We start from the raw sequence: 22,216 nt of genomic DNA on the forward strand, positions 1-22,216 counted from the left end.
ATGAGTGAAAACATATGATATGTGTCTTTTTCTGACTGACTTATTTCACTTAGCATAATACCCTCCAGTTCCACTCACGTTGTTGCAAATGGTAATATTTCATTCTTTTTCATCACTGAGTAGTATCTATATCTATATCTATATCTATATCTATATCTATATCTATATCTGTATCTATGCACCACATCTTCTTTATCCATTCATCAATTGATGGACATTTGGGTCTTCCCATAATTTGGCTATTGTTGATAGTGCTGCTATAAACATTGGAGTACATGTGTCCCTACAAATCAGCACTCCTATATCCTTTGGATAAATTTCTGGGAGTGCTACTGCTGGGTCATAGGGTAATTCTGTTTCTAATTTTTTGAGGAACCTCCACACTGTTTTCCAGAGCAGCTACACCAGTTTGCATTCCCACTACCAGTGCAAGAGGGTTCCCTTTCCTCCATATCCTCACCAATATCTGTTGCTAAACCATAAGTTTAAAAGATATGAATATGATATAGCCTATAAGAACTAAATGTTTTGATGAGCTCACATTTTTAGCTAACAACCAACTAGAAACCAATTACTACCAGCACAGATCATGGATATATTATTAAAGGCAAGTGTAATAATGCCAACTTTCAGGATATTTTTAAAATCAAAAGCAACACTATTAGGTATTTTAGATCACTTATATTAGATCACTTAAGAAAATTACTTTAATACAGACAAAGGAAAAAACTTTTGTAAGAGGAGCTAAAGAGAAGTTTGATAGCTCTTTCTTGTCTATTTCATTCCCTGAAAAATGTGTTGAACATTAACTTCATAAGTTGAATATTATGGACGAGAAAAAGGAAGAAATAGAATTCCAGTTCTAGAATTATGGATCAAGTTTTGGAAGATGGTTTGATCTTGTAATCTTTTTTCCTGGTCCTCTCTTGGCATTCATTGTCTTCTGATTAACTGGATTATATCTTACCCTGAAATAAAAGAAGTGTTAATCATGATTTTTCAGTCACCACTGTGTACAACAGAAACATTATATGCTTATGGTACCATCCTAAACAGCCATATGTTATACCACATTATCTCATTACAGACAGGCAACCATCTCAAGGGCAGATAATCCAAAGGCCAGGAAGGAGCCCATGAGGTGGCCTAATGTAGAAAGCTCTGTTCAAAGAGGGATGAGATGGACCATTCTGATATTACCTCTGGAAATATGAATTAAAGCTAAGAAAATATAGACAGTGACCATGAAGTTGAGCAAGGAGAGTAAGGAAATAAGTAAGCCAAAGATATGTTACCAAAAATTATAATAAAATTGAAACTAAGACCAAGGTCTGTGATATTAAAAAGATACAGAGAGTGAAGATGGCAGTTGGTAATGAAAAGAAAAGTGAAATAGAGACTGAACTAGTTGATTACATAAAAATAATAACAGCAACATTTTTACAGCACACAATTTATGCCAGGGACTATTCTTATTTTTATGTTTATTTTTTGAGAGACAGGGAGACAGAGCATGAGAAGGGGAGGAGCAGAGAGAGAGGGAGACACAGAATCCAAAGCAGGCTCCAGGCTCTGAGCGGTCGGCACAGAGCCCGATGTGGGGCTTGAACTCATGAACCGCGAGATCATGACCTGAGCCGAAGTTGGATGCTTAACTGACTGAGCCATCCAGGCACCCCTGCCAGGGACTATTCTAAAATCTATTCTAGTCTATGAATTGATTCATAGATTCAAAGATTGATTCTTATCAACCTCAATGAAAATGCCTATGATGTAGGTACTATTATTACCCCTGTTAGATAAATGAGAAAAATGAGGTTATATACTTAGTAAGTGGATCTGAAATTTGAATCCAGATAGCTGAGTTCAAAGTCTGTGCCTTTAATTACTATTTTGTATGGCAGACCACTAACGTGAAGATCTATGAAGTTCTGCTCATTTTTTTAAAGCTACCTTGAATTCTAGCTTTAATATCTTGGGCCCAGTTATATTAGAAGTCCTTTTCTTGAATTTCCATGGGACTATCTTTCCTTTATTGACTTACATATCTTTATAAAGCCAACTTTCCCATGCTCTTATTTGGGAGTAGAGTCAGCTTCAATTCCCTCCAAGATGCTTTTCAAAAATCTTTTACTCAGGGAGTGATGCTGGGGAAAATGATAGAATAAGGATTTTAGAAAATTCTTTTCTCCATAAAATCAATGAAAAAATTGGCAAAAATGGTCAGAAGCAACTTTTTCAGAGCTCTGGAAATTAACCAAGGATTTGTAGCAATTCTGGAGAATTTATTTTTTTTATTAAAATTTTTTTTTTTTTTCAACGTTTATTTATTTTTGGGACAGAGAGAGACAGAGCATGAATGGGGGAGGGGCAGAGAGAGAGGGAGACACAGAATCGGAAACAGGCTCCAGGCTCTGAGCCATCAGCCCAGCCCAGAGCCTGACGCGGGGCTCGAACTCACGGACCGCAAGATCGTGACCTGGCTGAAGTCGGACGCTTAACCGACTGCGCCACCCAGGCGCCCCTGGAGAATTTATTAAACACACTACACACACACACACACACACACACACACACACACACAACTGAAATTCAGCAAGAACACAACTTTGTAGCATTTTAACTCGCCTTAGCCTTTTCCCCCAGCTCTCTGGTATCCCTGTGAAAAAACTGAAAAACTGATCCTAAAATTCATATGGAAATTAAAGGGACTCCAAACAACCAAAACAATCTTGAAAAAGAAGAATAAAGTTGGGAGTACTCACACTAACTTATTCCAAAATTACTGAAAAGTTAGTCATCAAGACAGCATGACACTAGCATTAGGATAGACTTATAGACCAATGGAATAGAAGAACTGAGAGCCTAGAAATAAACTCTTATGTTTATGCTTAATTTTTTTTTATTTTTTATTTTTCCTTTTAAGTAGACTTCATGCCCTATGTGGAGCCAAATGCAGGGCTTGAACTCATGACGCTGAGATCAAGACCTGAGCTGAGATCAAGAGTTGGATGCTTAACCAACTGAGACACCCAAGTGCCCCCCTTTTTTCCATATGGTTGGTTTTTTATGTTTTTAAATTTTTTTAGATGTTTATTTATTTTTGACAGAGAGAGACAGAACATGAATGGGGGAGGGGCAGAGAGAGAGGGAGACACAGAATCCCAAGCAGGCTCTAGGCTCTTAGCTGTCAGCACAGAGCCCGACATGGGGCTCGAACCCATGGACCATGAGATCATGACCTGAGCCAAAGTTGGACGCTCAACCGACTGAGCCACCCAGGTGCCTCAATATGGTTGATTTTTTAAAAGGGTGCAAAGACAATCAATTGGGGAGGAATATTCTTTGTAACAAATGGCGCTAGGACAACTGGATAGACACATGCAAAAGACTGAATGAAACTGGACCCCAGTCTCACATCATATACAAAAATTAACTCAAAAAAGACTCAAAAATGGAACTAAAACTATTAAACCTAGAAGAAAACATATCTATAAATCTTTGTGTTGTTGAATTAGGCTTAGATACGATACCTAAAGCACAAGTAACCAAGAAAAACAAATCCTAGGAAGGCAGATCAATTGTACTTTATCCAAATCAAAACTTTTATGCTTCAAAAGACATCATTAAGAAGAAAAAAAAGTGACAAAAAATGGGAGAACATATTTGCACATCATGTATCAGATAAGGTCTGGTAACCAGAATATATAAAGGACTCTTATAACACAACAACAAGACAACAAGTCAATTTAAAAATGGGCAAAAAACTTGAATAAACATTTCTACAAAGAAGATATATGAATGGCAAGCAAGTACACAAAAAGATGCTCAACATCAATAGTCCTTAGGAAGTACAAATCAAAACTACAATGAGATACTACTTCACATCTACTAGGAGAGGGGTAAAAAAGGACAATAACAAATGTTGATAAAGATGTGGAGAAACTGGAACACTCATACATTACTAGTGGGAATATAAAATGGTGCAGCCACTCTGGAAAATAGTTGGGCAGTTCCCCAAAAAGATAAACAGTTATCAATTGACCCAACAATTCCATTTCAGGGCATCTACCCAACAGAATTAAAAACTTATATGCAGCAGGAATGTTCATAGCACCATTATTCAAAATAGTCAAAAGATATAAACAACCCAAATGTCCATCAATTGATTAATGGATAAACAAAATGTGATAGATCCAAACACTGGAATATTATTCAGACACAAAAAAGAATAAAATACTGATATATGCTCCTACACAGATGAACCTTGAAAAATTATGCTAAATGACAAAGGCATACCAGGCTGCATATTGTTTGCTTCCATTTATATGAAATAACAAGAATAAACAAATCTGTAGTGGCAGAAAGTAGATTAGTGATTGGCAGGGGCTAGGGGGAGACAGGAATAGAAAGTGAATGCTAATGGGTAAAAGGGTTTTGGGGGGAGATGAAAATGTTCTAGTGGTGATGATTTTGCAACTTTGTGAATATTCCAACAAGCAATGAGTTTCATTGTATGTAAATTATATCTCAATATAAATATTTTTTAAATGTACTTTGGGAATAAACCATTTCCTATGCTAAAATGTTTCCTTAATTAAATAGCAATGTTTTAGAATAATTTCATCTTCTGGTGTAATATGGAATTAACCACAAGCATTCAGTTATATCATATTCAATTCATAGCTCATTATACATTCTACATTGTTTACTATACTTAGTGCTTTTATAGTGTGCTGAGAATATTTCAAATAGCTTCCTTAATATCAATGATCTCTATAGGATCCAACTGACATGATGACACTAATCATCAAGCTGAGATACTTAACTCTAAAAATATGTTTAATTTCCTAGATATCTTTTAGAACAGTGTTTTTCAAACCGCAATTGATATAGGTCAAAGGGGACTGAGGGGCGCAAGGGGGTCAGTTGGTTAAGCATCTGACTCTTGATCTCAGCTCAGGTCTTGATCTCAGGGCTGTGAATTCAAGCTCCACATTGGGCTCCACGCTGGGCCCCCCAAAAATAGTGGATTTATTTAGTGAATTATAACAGCAATATAAAAAAATAAAACAAAATAGAAAATACCAGGGTGCATCACATATAATAAGACTATGTACTGTTTCATAATGTTTTTTCAGTTATATATAAATATATATGTGGGTATAGTGGGTCACAATATGCTAACAGTCATGGTAAATAAAATTTGGAAACCACTTTCCATTCCTGTGCATTGTGGTTTTTATATACATCATAGTAGCTTAGACCCTTGCAAGATTATGCTTTGTCATTTGCAGTTTCAAATTATTGTCATATGTTTTATTCTCTTCCCACAAACAAATTCTTTGTTACTTTGCTAATTCTTTATATTAAAAAATACTATACATTGTAGAATAATAATAACAGCTGCTATTATGGAACTAGGGATTTTTCAATAATCTCTAATTTTCATATTAACCATTCAATCTGGATTTCATCATGCCCATATAACAGGTGAATAAACAGAGTATGAGGGAGGTTACTTTACATAAAGCCACAATAAATCTAAGTGGCAGAGGCAAAAACTGATTCATCTATCTGCTCCAAACCCAGTCAAATTTTTCAGTTACCACCTTACTTTTCACTATTTTTTAAAATACCATACTGCATCATCTACACAAATACTTACACTGTTATTTTGACTTGAGGGATTCCATAGTCATTCTAGTAGATGAATTTTCTCTTGCCTTTTTTCCTTTATTTTATTTAAGTTTAAAATTTTTTTAATTTTTTAAATAATCTCTACACTTAACATGGGGCTCAAACTCATAACCCTGAGATCAAGAGTTGCATGCTCTACTGACTGAGCCAGCCAGGTGCCCCTTGGTTTTTCTCCATTAATATAATATAGTTAAAAATGATTAAAAAGAATACATATTCTTTTCTTTAAAATGGCTGCCCCACTTCTACCCTACAGAAACAAGTGGAAACATGAAAAGCAATTAGACACAAGTACCCAGTTAATAATTACCTTGACTTCCTACACACGTCTAGTTCCAAGTGAAGTTATCAAGGGTTAGTTTTTTTCTGTGCTTATTTAAAATCTTTATTGTTCTTTTCTGAGTAGAACCAATGGAACTTTATAAAACTAGCTCTATATCTTGAATACCCATTATAAGCTGGGTACTTTAGGTTGTGTAAAAGTACACATATTCTTATAGAAAATGCCAGAAGGTATAAGTCATTCATAATCCCACCTTCCTATTTTGTATTATAATTTTTACTTACTACTATAAATAAATGTTTTCCTATGTCAGTTATATAATTTCCTAGAATGTAATATTTTGTAACTTCATAATACCCTCATAGTTTATTAAATTATTCATTCCCTTAATGTTGGATATTTTGGTTGTGTTTTCTCTGTTCTAGCTGCTTTTCTTATCAAAAGGAGGTTCCCCGAATAATCTATCTCTTAGTGAGTCCTAGAATCATTTTCCCTCAGGTCCTGTGATTCCAGGGCACTAAAGGATTGCTTTGTTATTTTCTTCCTCTAGAGCTTTTCATCACTCTAGAACACTTCTAAACAGAAAAAAAAAAAAAAATAATGAGGCTGTTCACACTAAAGAAAAATTCATTTTATAGTTGTTTACTTTTAGGAAACACTGCTTGTGTTACCAGCTTTTGAACTCCTTGCTTGCAGGAAAATGATTTTTTATAGTTAATACATGCCATGAGGCATAATAATAAGGTTACCTATTAACTTGTCTAGAAGTTTTCAGCAACTTCCAAACTTCATCCTAAAGAGATGATTTCTATTTATCTTAAAGATAATATCTCTTATTTATCCTTTTTTTCTTTTTTTAATATTTTATTTTTAAGTAATCTCTACACCTGATGTGGGGCTTGAACTTAAATCCCCAAGATCAGGAGTCTCATGCTCCACTGACTGAACCAGCCAGATGCCCTGTATCTTTTTTTCAAATCAGTCTATACAAGGATCTCTGGAATACATCTTTCAATAGCAGTATAGATATCTTGTTCATTTCTGGGCATGGTTCCACAAAGTAGGAGTATATATGGTGGCTAATATTCACTTATCCCTCTTCGATAGACTTAAAAAAATATATAGTATATCACAGGGACACCTCAGTGGCTCAGTCAGTTAAGCATCTGGTTCTTGATTTCAGCTCAGGTAATGATCTCCCGGTTTGTGGGATCCAGCCCCGCATGGGGCTGTAAGCACCATATGCTGTAAGCACAGAGCCTACTGGGAATTCTCTCTCCTCCTCTCTGCCCCTCCCCCACGTGCATGCTCTCTCTCTCCCTTTCTTCCTCTCAAAATAAATAAATATTTTTTAAAAAACAGCATATCACAGTGAAATGGGTATTTCCTAATGCTCTGATTTATTCTGAACATTAGGAAAACTCCATAAGTCGATATTTAATATTAGCATATGTAGGAATATCAACCAAAGCAAACATTAAAAGCCACCAAAACTTGATTTTTAAAATACTGCTTTAAGTATAATACATATACAGAGTGCATAAAACATCGTTGTAAGCGCTATGAATTATAATAAAGTGAATACTCATGTAACCACTACCCGGGTCAACAAACAGAATGCTGCCATCACATCGGAATACCTTGTGCTCCTCCCAATTATCATCCCCCTTCTCCTTTCCATTAGTAAACACTATCCTGTCTTCTGACACCACAGTTTAATTTTGCCTGTCTTTGAACATGATATAAATAGAATCATACGTGTTCTTTTATTTCTGGCCTCTTTTCCCCAACACTGTGATGATTATCCATGATGTTGTGTGAGCTGTAGTTTGTTTTTATTGTTGTTATTATTCATATATATAATATATTCATGTTATTATTAATAAATATGTGAATATTTGTTTTTATATGAGTAACATAGATGTATAAATTTGTATCTCTTAAAAATTTTATTGATTCTACTATTTTTAAAAAATGTTTATTTATTTTGAGGGAGAGAGGGTGTGTGCATGAACTACAGAGAGGTAGAAGGGGAGGGAGGGAGAGAATCCCAAGCAGGTTCTGCGCTGTCAGCACAGAGCCCAATGCAGGGCTCAATCTCACAAAACATGAGATCATGACATGAGCTAAAATCAGAAGTCTGATGCTTAACCAATTGAGCCACCTAGGCGCCCCCATTCTGCTACTGATAGATATTTGAGTTGTTTTCAGCTTATGGCTGTTATGAATAAAGCTTCTATGAAACATTCTTGGACAGGTTTTTTTGGTGTAAATGTATGTACCATTTGGTTAGGTATGTAACTAAGAATGCAATTGTTGGGTCATAGAGTAGTTATATAATCATCTAAATGTAGAAAGTAATACTAAACACTATTCCAAAGTGGTTGCATAAATTTACACATCCTCCATACCTTTGACAACACTTGGAATTATCAATCTTAAAATTTGTGGTGGCCTCTCAAAAAAATTTTTTTGAGAGAGAGAGAAAGCAAGAGCAAGCTAGGGAGAAGGGCAGAGGGAGAGGGAGAGGAAGAAACCCAAGAAGTCTGCACACCCAGCACAGAACCCAATGTGGGACTTGATCCCACGACGCTGGGATAATGACCTGAGCCGAAATCAAGAGTCGGTAGCTCAATTGACTGAGCTACTAGGCACCCCTGGTCATCTCATGATTTTAATTTACATTTGGCTGAATAAGTAATGGTGTTGAGTACATTTTCACATGTCCATTGGCCATTTGGATATCCTCTTCTGTGGGGGGCTTAACATTAAAACTTGGTTTTCTTTATTTTTCTAAAACTTGATTTTAAGACTAAAATCAAAAAGTATACTAAATTCCAGAGTTAAGGCAGTAATTAAGTACAATTTTTTTAAGTTTATTTATTTATTTTAATAATAAATGAGCAAGAGGGCAAGAGTACGCATGAGTGGGGGAGGGGCAGAGAGGGAGAGAGGGAGAGAATCCCAAGCAAGCTCTATGCTATCTGAGCGGGGCCTGATGCGGAGCTCAATCTCAGGAACCCTGAGATCATGACCTGAATGGAGATCAAGCGTTGGACGCTTAAACAACTGAACCACCCAGGCGCCCCAATAATATTTTAAAGTAGTGCCAATTATATATACCTAATTTGGAAGGTTATAGGTATATAGAAATGTTTCTATTATTTGAGTTATTTGCGTTATTAATACTTCTAGAAAATGAAGAGTTGTTTGTCTATTTGTGTAATCATTTATTCACTCATGCATTCATTAAAAAAATTAGTAAACACCTATTCATGCCAGGCACTATATTCAACATTAGGTTCTATCAAAGATGGAAGTAATACATCTGAGCTCAAGCAGTGCGGTGCCAGAGGCCCCAAACAAGCTTACTGAGCAGGTATTTCAGACCACGTCATCCACCTCTGATGCACCAGCACCTCTAGCTCAATTCAGACCGATGTCATGGAGGCCCAGCAGACACTGACTGCCAGGGTGATACAGCAGGGGGCCAGGAGGAAGGAGTTTGGTATCTAGGTCATTCGCTCAAGGCTCCTTTAATACTGCCTTGCTCAATTTGACAGTAAGTGGATGAGTACCACTTACACATGGCAAACAGGACTCAGATTCTCAGGGTAGGTCACCTCATTAGAAGGAAAGAAAGCCCACGCTTCGTCCACTGATGAGTCAGCTTGATACAAGGGACTGCAGCTGCACTGCACTCCTATTCTCTCTGCCTAAACCTATTTCCTTCCCTTGCCCTCGAGGAACTCATTTTAAGAAGGCTCACTAGTAAACTTCTTGCATGCTGATTTCAGAGTCTCCCTGAGAGATCCAATCTACAACAGTATTCAGTGGAAAATCAAACTGCTCTAACAGAGTATAGTCTAGTGTTATATATGTATATGTGTGATGATTAGGGTAAGTTTTATCTGTATTTTCAAAATATTTCTCCCTTCATTATTTAAGTAGATTTGAATAAAAGAGGTAATATCTTTCTAAAAGAAATTTGAAACGGAAGACATATGTAAAAATAAAAAAAGAAATATGCAGGGTGACTGTACCAGGCCTGAAACTGCTTTCCTTACAAAGGCCTGTTTGCAAGGTTGGCCCTTGGTTGGTGTCTGGGAACTTAGTGGTAAAAAGTTCCATACATGGATATAACTTTCCTTAAATGAAAAAGAACGGCTCACTGTACTTAAGCTGTACAAACACTATGGTTTATGTGAACATCTGTTTTCCTTCTGGAAGTCTGGAATTTGGTATGTGTTGAGCACAGGGCACATATGTGACCAGTGGGCGCCCCCCCACCACCGCCCTAGGCACTGTATCTGATGAGTTTCCCTGGAAGATAAAACTTCATGCATTGTTGCACATGGTATATACCTACTGCTGGAGGAATTAAGTGTGTTCTATGTGACTCCACTGGAGGACTTTTAGAAACTTGTACCTAGTTGCCTCCAAACTTCATCCCATATACCTTTTTCCTTTGATGATTTTTCTTTGTATCCTTTGGCTGAAATCCATCCTAGCTGTGTGCACAAATACATGCTGAGTCCTGTGAGTTGTTTTAGCAAATCACTGAACAGGGGAGTGGTCTTGGGGCCCCCTAGCACAGGTATAATAGTTTCCAGAGGGAAGTTCTTTCCCAGAATTTAATGTTTTAACTCTATTATATTTCTACTGATAAAAATATACAGGATAATGATTTATAATTTAAAATATTTATGACCATGGGGTGCATGGATGGCTGAGTTGGCTAAGTGTTCAACTGTTGGTTTTGATTCAGGTCATGATGTCACAATTCATGGGTCTGAGCACCACACTGGTCTCTACAGCTGGCAGCAGGGAGCCTACTTGGTATTCTCTCTCTCTCCCTCTCTCTCTGCTCCTTCCCCCCATTTGTGCTGCTCTGTCTCTATCAGAATAAACTAAACTAAACTAAACTAAACTAAACTAAACTAAACTAAACTATGACTACTGAAGGAAGAATACACTTTTACCCATCTAACCAAATATTGGACAAAATGTATCCCTTGAATCTCTACGAAAAAAAAATTGCTAAGATATTGCATATACCTTGAGTGCCTGTATTTGAAAAGAATTCTGATTTATAGCTAATTTACATCTTGGTTTACTTTTTTATATCATTAACTTATATATAAGTATATTCTCCTAAATAGAATAAGGTAGAATTGCCTGACTAATTCTTCTGGATTTAGTAGAGAACAGGAAAAATCATGTGTGGACATAACTTCCTAAACGCATAAAACATTCCTCTGTTCTTTATTCATCCTAAATTGTCTTTGTTTACATAGGAAAACACAGTTTAAACTGCACTGTCATCTACACTAATTTCAGTATCCATCTTTGGTCAGTAAAAAAGTTAAGGCTGATAATTTAATTGTATTTATATTGTTGTTAATGGTGTCGATTTAGGCTCTTCTTGGGTATGGCATTGTTCTAGCTTAGGAAACAAGAACTTACCATGTTGGAGGACAAAACATATTCTCGGGATCTACAAAAATGTATATAAATAGTGAATAGAGAGCACAAACTTCTTTAAGTTCTTCTACCATCTGTTTGTTATTTTATATTGTTGCTATAAAATCTAGAAGTTCAACTTCCAAATATAATGGACACCTGTTTTGTCAGTACCATCCACAGGCAAATATAATTAATTAGAAAGGAAGGATACAGTTAGACTTACATTTTCACTGAATTCTCTTTCATTCTAGGCAGTTGATCCATCTGTTGCCTTTTAGAAACTTGGTATGAGTCAGAGACCTGAAATACAAACATTTGAGCATTTGTCCTCTTATTTCATGACTGATTTTGAGCTAAGAGAAATAGTCCATTCTCAATTAACTCTTTTATAACCAGGCCCTTAGGTGGCATGCATAAGAGAAGCTAAATTCTGGCCTTCTCCAGGATTATAAGGTTTCTAAATATTATGGAGACCCCTCTATCTCAACCCCACATTCCATGTGGTTTTTATAACAAATACAGAGGAAATTGTTTAAATCATATCATCTATGGGTATAAAGATCATTAAAAGTTTTTGTAATAGACACTGAATATAAATAATACATGCATTCTGTCATTAAGGAAGATATGACCATAGAAGCTGTATGCGTCCTGAAATGGAAAGACAAGATCATATTTTTATTTTTGTCTGTTTTGAGATACTTCCACGGCACAAGAGTGGAGACTTCTTTGTAGGTGGTGGAACAATCAAGGCTGATGACCTTAGAGATAGATAGCAATTCAAGACATGAGTAAATGAGGTCATTCAGTAAGAACACACAGAGAAGAGAGCTGATCATATAAACTAAAGAAAGCACCTTTTAAGGGATAGGAGAATTGCCAAAGGCCATTATTTAAACAATAGGAAAACCCAGGACAAAATACTGTCATTAAAGTCAAGAGATGAGGGATATTCAAAAAAGTGAGCGTGGTTAGCAATATGAAATGCCTCAGAGGTGTTTACTACCAGGAGGCTTGAAAAGGAGTCGTGTTTGGCAATTAAAAAGTAAACTGTGGCACAGCCAGTGGTGGGAGTCAGAGGGAGTTGAAAGAGGTCGAGGAGTAAAAGCAAAACAGTGAGTATATCCACCTTTGCACAAAGTTTAACTGAGAAAAGGAAAGCTAAGTAGTAGGGGGTTTTTTGTTTGTTTTTTAACATTTATTTATTTTTGAGAGAGAGAGAAAGAGAGAGAGACAGCAAGCTTGAGTGGGGGAGGGGCAGAGAGAGAGAGGGAGACACAGAATCCAAAGCAGGCTCTGGGCTCTGAGTTGTCAACACAGAGTCCAATGCGGGGCTCAAACTTACGAATCATGAGAACATGAGCTGAGCCAAAGTCGGAGGCTTCACTGCCTGAGCCACCCAGGTGACCCTAGTAGTAGTTTTATTAAGGTAGGGCAAAATAAAAGTTTGTTTTTGTTTTATTTTGGTAGAAGACAAGAGCATTTTTACGAAGATGGGAGACCATTTGCTAAGAGGGGCAATTTTGGGCATATTGGACCAGAAGACGGAATTCATTCATTTTTTTTTTTTTTTTCAACGTTTATTTATTTTTGGGACAGAGAGAGACAGAGCATGAACGGGGGAGGGGCAGAGAGAGAGGGAGACACAGAATCGGAAACAGGCTCCAGGCTCTGAGCCATCAGCCCAGAGCCTGACGCGGGGCTCGAACTCATGGACCGCGAGATCGTGACCTGGCTGAAGTCAGACGCTTAACCGACTGCGCCACCCAGGCGCCCCCGGAATTCATTCATTTATTCACTCAGCAGATATTATGGAGGATCCACTATGGGCAACCTCAAATTTAGCACTAGGGCACAAAGATAAATCATGGTTCTTACAATCTATTGGAGAAAACAGCACAATAAATAGATTGTACAATTCGCTGCCTCGACAGAGGTTTGCACAGGTGCTTTGTAAGCATAAAGCAGATGCTCATTTGGGCTATAGGGGGCCTGGACGAGTAGCCAGTCAAGAGCTGGAAAGGACATTCCAGGCAGAAGGAGCAGCAAGGGCCTACAACTATAAGGCAACATGACAGATGTAGGGACCACATATATGGCTGGTCTGGCTGCAGTACAGGATGTGAGCAGGAACACGGATGGAAAGGCAGGCACTGTGTGTTGGAAAGGACCTTGTAGACCCCTCTAACAAGCTTTGCTGAGATCCTCTGGACAATGCAGAGTCACTGAAGGTTTTAAATGGGGAACAACATCGTATCTGCATTTCGCAAGGATTTCTCAGGCAGCAGAGGAGGAAAAAAATGGCAAGATTTTAACAGCTATGCTATTGAGATTATATTTCAAGTCTAGATTTAAATCTGGGGAACTCTATTTTCAATTGAACAATAACAAAATAGAGTTGTTTGAAAAGACAACAGAACAGTTGGATAGGTTAGAACCCATGTCGGAGGGAATTGCTAGTGTAACTTTTGTTGTAATTTAATATTTTAGCGTAGGGGAAAAAACTATGGAAACACTTAAGGGTTGTTTTCAAATATTTGAGAAGCTGTTACACAGGAGAAGTATAGAATTATTCTATATTCTTCAGAGGATGCAACTAAAACCAATAGATTTTAAGGAAGGAGAATAAGGAGCATCACATGATGCTGTAACAATTCTAATAATTACAATTGCTTGACAATGAAACAGAATGGCCTCAGGTTCCCTATCTTTAAACCAAAGTATTATATTCAACAATGTCTCAGATCCACTGCTAAAATTCTATGTTTATGGGAATAGAACTTAAGTTTATTATGTGTTACAAGCAGCTCTAGTCAGTCTTTCTGCCTGGCTTTTAAGTAATGAATGTACTTATATATTCTTGAAAATCAACTATACACATAGTGTGTAAACTGGAAAAATCGTGAGATATGGAAACTCCGTTTCATTCAAAACAGTGAAGACAGCAGAAGTATACACAACAGACTCAGCCAATAGCTCTAGTTATCCACCTAAGAATAATTATTTATGTATTCAGCATGGAAAGAACTGCAGATCATCCACTGACCTTTCCAGTCACTGGAGTATCCACATGGTCAGAACCATCTTTGACTGTAAAGATTAACAATTCACTCTAGAGTGAAAATCCTTATTAACATTTATACTGGAGAACAGGATTAACAGCTTCCTGGGAAGCTGTTAAAATAGGCTTTGATTGTATGTTCAGTGATCCTGCATAATCAGAGTAGAACCTATTCCACCTAAATGAATTTTTCAGATAAACAAAGGTAAAGGAGGAAGCTGAGGCAGGAAGAAAATCTAATGCCCCTGTCACAGAGAGGGAGGCTCGGGAGATCAGGAAAGAAAAACAGGAAAATAATACTCACCACTTATTAGAATTCAGAATGTATTATGGGCCAGGCATTTTACTCAGCACTTTACATATATTACATCTCTAAACACTCACAAATCCCCTGCAAGACACTACTATTATTTCCCCTTCTACCAAGAAGGAAAGAAATTACGGCCCCAAAGCTCAAATGACACTCAAGTACAAAGCTGGGTTTTAAATCCAAATTTACAATGACTCCAAAATCTGTGGTTCTTTCATTAAATCACAATCTCATAAAGCAGGTAGCGTTTACGCTAGAACTTCAGGGAAGCAGAGTTGACATGCATGAAAAGCAGCATATTCTAGGGGGACTCATGGTCTGATGAAAGGCAGGAGTAAGTAGTGCTGCCAACTAAGTATCCAGTACCATCAAGTATAAACTGACTGTTTTATGGGTGGGAGGCTACAAGGAGTGATCCTATTTTGTCTCAGTTTCCTAATTTAATCTTAGTACTAGAAATCTAAGCCTCCGTTTACCCACTACTGCCCTGACTTTCATTCCCAAGTTGTTCTATACATCCCCTTCTCAGCTCCAATCCCTAGTCTTTTTTTTTAAATTTTTTTTTACATTTATTTATTTCTGAGAGACAGAGCGTGAGTGGGGGAGGGGCAGAGAGAGAGGGAGACACAGAATCTGAAACAGGCCCCAGGCTCTGAGCTGTCAGCACAGAGCCCGGCGCGGGGCTCGAACTCCCAAACCGCGAGATCATGACCTGAGCCGAAGTTAGATGCTTAAACAACTGAGCTACCCAGGTGCCATTCCAATCCCCAGTCTTAATTCCATCCTCTCAATCCTTTCATTGATCCTCTGGAAACACCAGATTAGTGACTAGCAGACTATCTTTATGGCAACCTAGACCTCAAGGTCCTCTACTTCCTTACCTCACCTAGTTATCTCCTGAAGACTCCAATCCTCTTTTTTGGCTCTTTGTCCCTTGACTATCACTGTTGAAACTCTGCAGAGCTATATTCTAGACTCTCTTTTCTTTTCACCCTGTGTGTATTCTCCCTGATACATTTCATTCATTCACTTGGCTTCATTTACTATCTATATGCCAATAATTTCCATGTTTATATCTCCAATTTTTGTCTTTTCTTCCCTGAGATTCATATGTCCAACTGCTCTTTGGATGCTTCCATTTAGATAATGCACATTGAAAACTAAACTCATATCGTGATCTTAAAACATCCATCAGAATAAAGTTGCTAAGGTTTAAATATTTAAATGTTAAATAGGTAACCAACTACTAAAAAAAAGATGTGATAAATGTTATGAAACATTGAGATGAAAACAGTCTTTTAAACTATGATATGTGAAGCCATAAATAAAAGATAGCTCTGACAACATCAAAACAAAAACTCTATAATACTAACATCATAAATAAAACTGAAAGGCAAATGAAAAACTATGGAAAATATATGCAACATCATTTTTAATTTACTGATCACTTTCCTGTCCTGTCATTTGTAGTTGCATACTTTCCAATTCTGTACTAAGTTGCTAGCCCTTTCTAGTGATAGCAGTGCTATATCTATCTTAGATCTCACTGTGCATAATTATGACATAAAATACCATGAATTTCATTATAGCACAGGGATAACTGCTTATTTGGTTGAGTTTTAGAAATTACAGATCAAACTTAAAAGATAACGAAAGAAGCAAATATGAAAAAAATCCCTTAATTTGGGAAACTTTTATCTCCTTTTATGCCTTTTTATAAAAGCTATAAATTTGCTTTTTCACTTTATATATTTAGAAACTTGGTACATTTTCTCCTATAATCCCAACATGTTTATCAAATCAAACCAATCAAAAACCTAGAAAAGTGAAAAATGTAATTTATAGTGAGAGGAAACTCTTAAAATTTGGAAGTAAGAAAATAAAAGTTACCTGAGACATTTCAGCCAGATAGGTATGGCACTCATTGTTGGTCTTGTGGTAAGCCTACAAGAAACATACAAAAATAAAGAACCCAACATCAGAGAAGATTTGCAATACTAGCAAGACTATTACTAAGTCAAGTTTATGTCTCTATGTTTTTTTTAAATAGTGTAGGAAATAGTTTTGTAAGTATTTTGTGATAATAATATAGTAGGTTTGTAGATAACATACTAAAAATCATGGCAGTTACAAAGAAATTTCTAGTATAGAATAAAAACAAACCTTTGATTCTTGTTCCAGTCTCAGTGCATAGTCTTTCACTTGATTTTTAAGCCTCCTTTTCTCTTTTTCTAGCTGTTTAAGTAATATATTTAAGGATTCCTGAAAGTATAAATAGTAAATCTTTACATTTACTCATGTTCTAAATAATAATACATTTCAATGACAAATGCCTTCTACCCCATAACGTTCTGTGATTTCAAATTCTATAGTATATACCTTTTAAGTAATAGTAATAACTACAATATTTTTGAATCCTAACAATATGCCAAGTCAGTACTTGTGCTAAGTGCTTTCCACAGATTTTTTCAGTTAATCCTTACAACAGCCATAGAGACGGCTAATATATTTATTTCCATTTTACTGTTAAGAAAATCACATCTGATAGATGTTAAATAACTGGTCCAAAGACACACAGCTAATAAGTGGTGAAGCTGTTATTAGAACCCAGGTAGTCTGGGGTGCCTGGCTGGCTCAGTTAGTGGAGCATGTGACTCTTGATCTTGAGCCCCCCTTTGGGTGTAGAGATTACTTAAAACTAAAATTTTTAGGGGCACCTGGGTGGCTCAGTTGGCTAAGCATCCAACTTGGGCGCAGGTCATGATCTCACAGTCTGTGAGTTCGAGCCCCGCGCCGGGCTCTGTGCTGACAGCTCAGAGCCTGGGGCCTGTTTCAGATTCTGTGTCTCCCTCTCTCTCTGCCCCTCCCCTGCTCATGCTCTGTCTCTCTGTCTCTCTCTCTCAAAAATAAATAAACATTAAATAAATAAATACATACATACATACATACATACAAAATCTTTGGGGAAAAAAAAAGAACCCAGGTAATCTGACTCCAAAAGCCACACATGCTAAACAATTATTATGTATATATCCATATGATTGATACCAGCATAACAATAGTAGAGAGGAAGAACAGACAATGAAGTTGATGGCCAGAAGAACTAAAGGAATATTGCAGAGTAGGACAGTTCTGGAAGCTAAGACTTCAATCCAGATACCGTTCATCACAAATAGCTGGAGCTGAGTAGAGGTTTAGCCAAGTGCCAGAGCAATAATGCATTATACCAATTTGAATTAAAAGTTTAATCCCTAAACTAATAACTAATCATTTGCAGTAACCCCAATTATTTCTTGTATTCTTACACATTAATGTTTTTAAAAAAAATCTCCAAATCGAATTCTATATAACCCTTGTTGGTCATGATCTAGGTCACTGAATTTATTAAAACATTTAAAGAAAAAAAAAAAAAAAACAGAAGCAGCTAATTTAAAGCTCCACAAGGTGAAACTGAGATATTTTAGAGCTCATATCTTCCTCCTGAAAAATAGTTAATTCTGTAAAAACTTTACTAATTCTCTCCTAGATACTTGTTATAATTATTAGGATTTTAAAAATTGTATCAATAGGATAATTAGGTCAGCTGAGACCAGGAAAGTTCTTGTCTCTAAAAATAACACCAGTGATAAAACAAATCCCTTGGTTGTGACAATTCTCCACTATGCATATTTGATTACCATTAAAACATAACTGGGTGATATTTCTCAGGCACTCATTATTTGTCTTTGAAAATTATACACTGGCATCATAAACGGCTTTCAGTCCACCTTCCCCAAATACAAACTTGCTCCAGAAGAAGCTCCATGAAAATCCCACAAATTTAAGAGGCTAAACTGATTTATCTTAAGGAAACTATAATCTAATGAAATAAGCCACTGCTCAAGTATGAAGAGTTTTTAAACCAATAATCAGAGACTGATGGAAGTAGTGCAAAATACTGCTGCACAGACCTTTGCTCCAAGGATTCCAAGCTTAGCCCACCAGAGTAATATGGTTCAGTTAACATCATTTGTTAAGTACACTTTTATAAAGGTAAAAGATAATCTAACTCTTTTTAATATTGTTTCAATGGGAAAATGCACTCTAAGTTCTTATTTTATTTTATTTATTTATTTTGAGAGAGAGAGAGAGAGAGAGAGAGAGAGAGAGAGAGAGAGAGAGAGAGTGTCAGTCAGCAGGGGAGTGGCAGAAAGAGAGGGAGAGAGAGAATCCCAAGCAGGTTCCACACTGTCATCACAGAACCCGATGTGGGGGCCCGAACTCACAAACCATGAGATCATGACCTGAGTCAAAATCATGAGTCAGACTCTCACCTGACTGAGCCACCCAGGTGCCTCACACTCTAAGTTCTAAAAGAAATTATCTTATTGATAAACTACTGGGATACAAATTATTTTTATATTAATGTTGACCTGAATGAGATATGACCTAGAACTCTAGAAGCTTATACAAGAAATGTACATATGCAACAGGTAAAATTCAAGGCAATATATGATGAAATGCCAAAATGTGAAGCACAGACAATAAATGTCTCACAAGTTTTTTTAAAGAGGCCAATCAACACGGACTAGAGAGAGCATTCAGGATCCCCCAAAAGAGAAGGATTTGGATGGGAAAAAAAGGGGAGCTATATATTGATCAAAGACTTGAGTCAAAATGATTATTTAGTGGTAACAACAGAGGTAAAGCAAAGTATTTGAGAAATAAATAAGAGGTAAGGTAAGATAATTAAGGAAAGCCCTGGTTATAGAAGACTTAGATTGCCAGGCTCAGGAAGCTAAACACAGGGGGCTATTGGAAGGTATTAAACAAGTGGCAAAATGAAAGCGGGGGGGTAGGAATACTAACCAAGTGGCAGTTTCTATGACAGAAGAAGTTTCTATGTTATTTACTGATGTGGATTTGCAGTTCTAAGCTTTGAAGCTTAAATATTTTTAATACACTTTCTTTGTGTTAGACTATATCGCACTACTACTCCTGACTAAATTCTTTGTCTTGTTACCTAATATTACAATTCATTCATTTATTCAAAAAATATTCATCAAGCACCTCCTATGTTCCAGACGTTGTGCTAAGGATACCACAGTGAGATTTACAAACCCAGATCCTGACCTCACGAAGCTGAGAGTCTTACATGGCTTACCTTGGTGAATGTTACATGTAAGCATAAGAATAAACTGTATTCTGTCATTGGATGGAATATTCTATAAATGTCAATCGATTGAGTTGATTGCTGTTCAGGTCAACTATGTCTATTGACTTTTCTCCCTTTTTGATCTATCAATTACTGACAGGGTGGGTGTTATTTTAATAGTGAGTGGATATGCCTATTTTTCCTCCATTAATTCATCAAAATCACCATGTAAGTGTTCCTACCAGTTTCCAGCAGGCTCTGTTCCAAGGAAGCAGATGTCATTAGTAACTATCTAGATTTGTCTGTTTATACAGATTTCAGGATGGGAGTTTGCCCTGCAAACTCAGTTCACTAATGAGTCAAGAACAGTGATTGGGTGTGTTGAACAGTGTGAACAATGATTCACCTTTTTTTTGTTGTAATGACAGCACTATGCACACTGGAGCTGAAGCCAGAAGTCGCAAACTGTTCTTGATCCTCTTTTTTAATTGGAACAAAAAGAATGCATTCTCGAAATCGGTGGCTGCACACCCTACACTGAAGGCTGACTAGCGTGCTCCAGCAGGGATACCACATCTGGCAAAGCAGCTGCAGTTGGGGCTACCAATTGGTTAAGCCTGCAGTGGCCTATAGTCTTTCTCTAAAATTCATCCAGTTTTTGCAGGGGCCAGACTAGCAACTTAAATAGAGCAATGATAGGCACTAGGACCCTTCCATCTTTTAGGTTTTTAATTGTGGCACTAATCACTGCTCTTTTCCCCGGGATAAGAAATTGTGTTTGCTTTACAATTTTGACCTTGGGTGGGAGAGGGACAGTTTCTAAAGTTTCCATGTGTTTTTTCCCATTGTGATAGCTTTTACTCCAGAGATGAAGGCCCAGTAAGGGGGGTTAACTTCAATTGTCAAGTATATCTGTTCCAATTATACACTCCGGGACTGGGAAAATGATCACCATGGGAGCAGGGGAGTTTATGAACACATGGGGCCCAGTGTGATTTGGACTGTAGGCATTTGGGGAATCAATGTCAACTTGGACTTCAAAATGTCTGGTCGTTTCCTTTCTCACAGTGTACCGTCACCCACACAAGTGGTCAGAGGCCCTTTTGGGCGAAAACTGGAGATATTGTCAAGATATATACTTGGACCAACATAGGGTCCTTTCTGCTAGGAATCTACCCACCTCTTTGGTCAATGATTTCTGAAACTGAAAATTGGTTCAGATCTGGCAAATGAGCAAAGAATTGTGCTTTCTACTGGGTTAACTGTCCTCAGCCTCTTGCTCCTCCATTCTTTTGCTTAATTTTTAAATGTTTATTTATTTTAAGAGACAGAGAGAGAGGGAGTGAGGATGGAAAGGGAGGGGCAGAGAGAGAGGAAAAGAGAGAGAATCCCAAGCAGGCTCTGTCCTATCAGCACGGAGCCCAATGCGGAGCTCGAACCCATGAACCATGAGATCATGACCTGAGCTGAAATCAAGAGACAGACACTCAACTGACTGAGCCACCCAGGTGCCCCTCTTTTTTTTATAGATGCTTAACAGCACCCTCATTAATTGGCTCAGCTGCCAGAAGAGGAAGTGAGAGCAACTCCTGAGGGGAGAACCTGTTGCCTTGTTGGAGAGAGGACTATATAGCATCTTCTAAGACAGTGAGGTTTCTAGCCCTTACTAGAGGTAGAGGTGGGTCACCTCTGCCTGCCCAGAGAGTGCAGCTGTAGTTGTTAAGTCAACATCCTCAGGGGCATCCATCCAGATGTCCTATCATACTTTTCAGGACCCCTGATTATTCCTATCAGGACCCTGCCCTTTGCATAACACATGTGCATGGACTGACTATCTGAATACCTCTGGAGCTCTGCAACTCACAATCAGGTCTTCAGCCCTACTGTTTTACTGTGTCTGCCCTTCTACTACTGGTATAGAAGGCCTCTTTAGAGACTACCACCAAGACTCTCTGCTTTTCACTCTTAGATATTAGTGCTTATCAACTATTCTCAGTCTCATTTATCCTTACACAGGGTGTCAATACAAGTTAAAAATAACCCCCTATTGTCCAAATATGAAACCTTTCACAATATTCCCCTCTGCCATAAAATTTCCCAAGGTCACCATTAGTGAAGTCTTTAGCAGGTGAACTGCCACTCTGAGCCATCTATTGGTGCCACATCTACCAGCCAGGACAGCATCTTCTGCCTGCCACATGGTAAGAGAGCCAGGCCCATGTCCCCACCTTACCTCCTATTTTCTTGCATCACTCCTAGAAC

General features: G+C 37.4%; 1 protein-coding gene across 1 annotated transcript in view; it reads right to left on the minus strand.

Annotated features, from left to right (window-relative positions):
* Positions 1–446: 446 nt before the first annotated feature.
* CCDC169 (coiled-coil domain containing 169) overlaps positions 447–22,216 on the minus strand; it is a 46,875-nt gene continuing 25,105 nt past the window's right edge. The window contains exons 5-8 of the mRNA XM_030309055.1: positions 16,984–17,082; positions 16,711–16,764; positions 11,673–11,749; positions 447–968 (exon numbers count right to left, since the gene is read on the minus strand). Coding sequence (XP_030164915.1) covers positions 869–968; positions 11,673–11,749; positions 16,711–16,764; positions 16,984–17,082 — 330 coding nt within the window. The 3' untranslated portion in view covers positions 447–868. The remainder of the gene's footprint in view (positions 969–11,672; positions 11,750–16,710; positions 16,765–16,983; positions 17,083–22,216) is intronic.

Source organism: Lynx canadensis, chromosome A1 (assembly GCF_007474595.2).
Source record: "Lynx canadensis isolate LIC74 chromosome A1, mLynCan4.pri.v2, whole genome shotgun sequence".
Lineage (NCBI taxonomy): Eukaryota > Metazoa > Chordata > Mammalia > Carnivora > Felidae > Lynx > Lynx canadensis.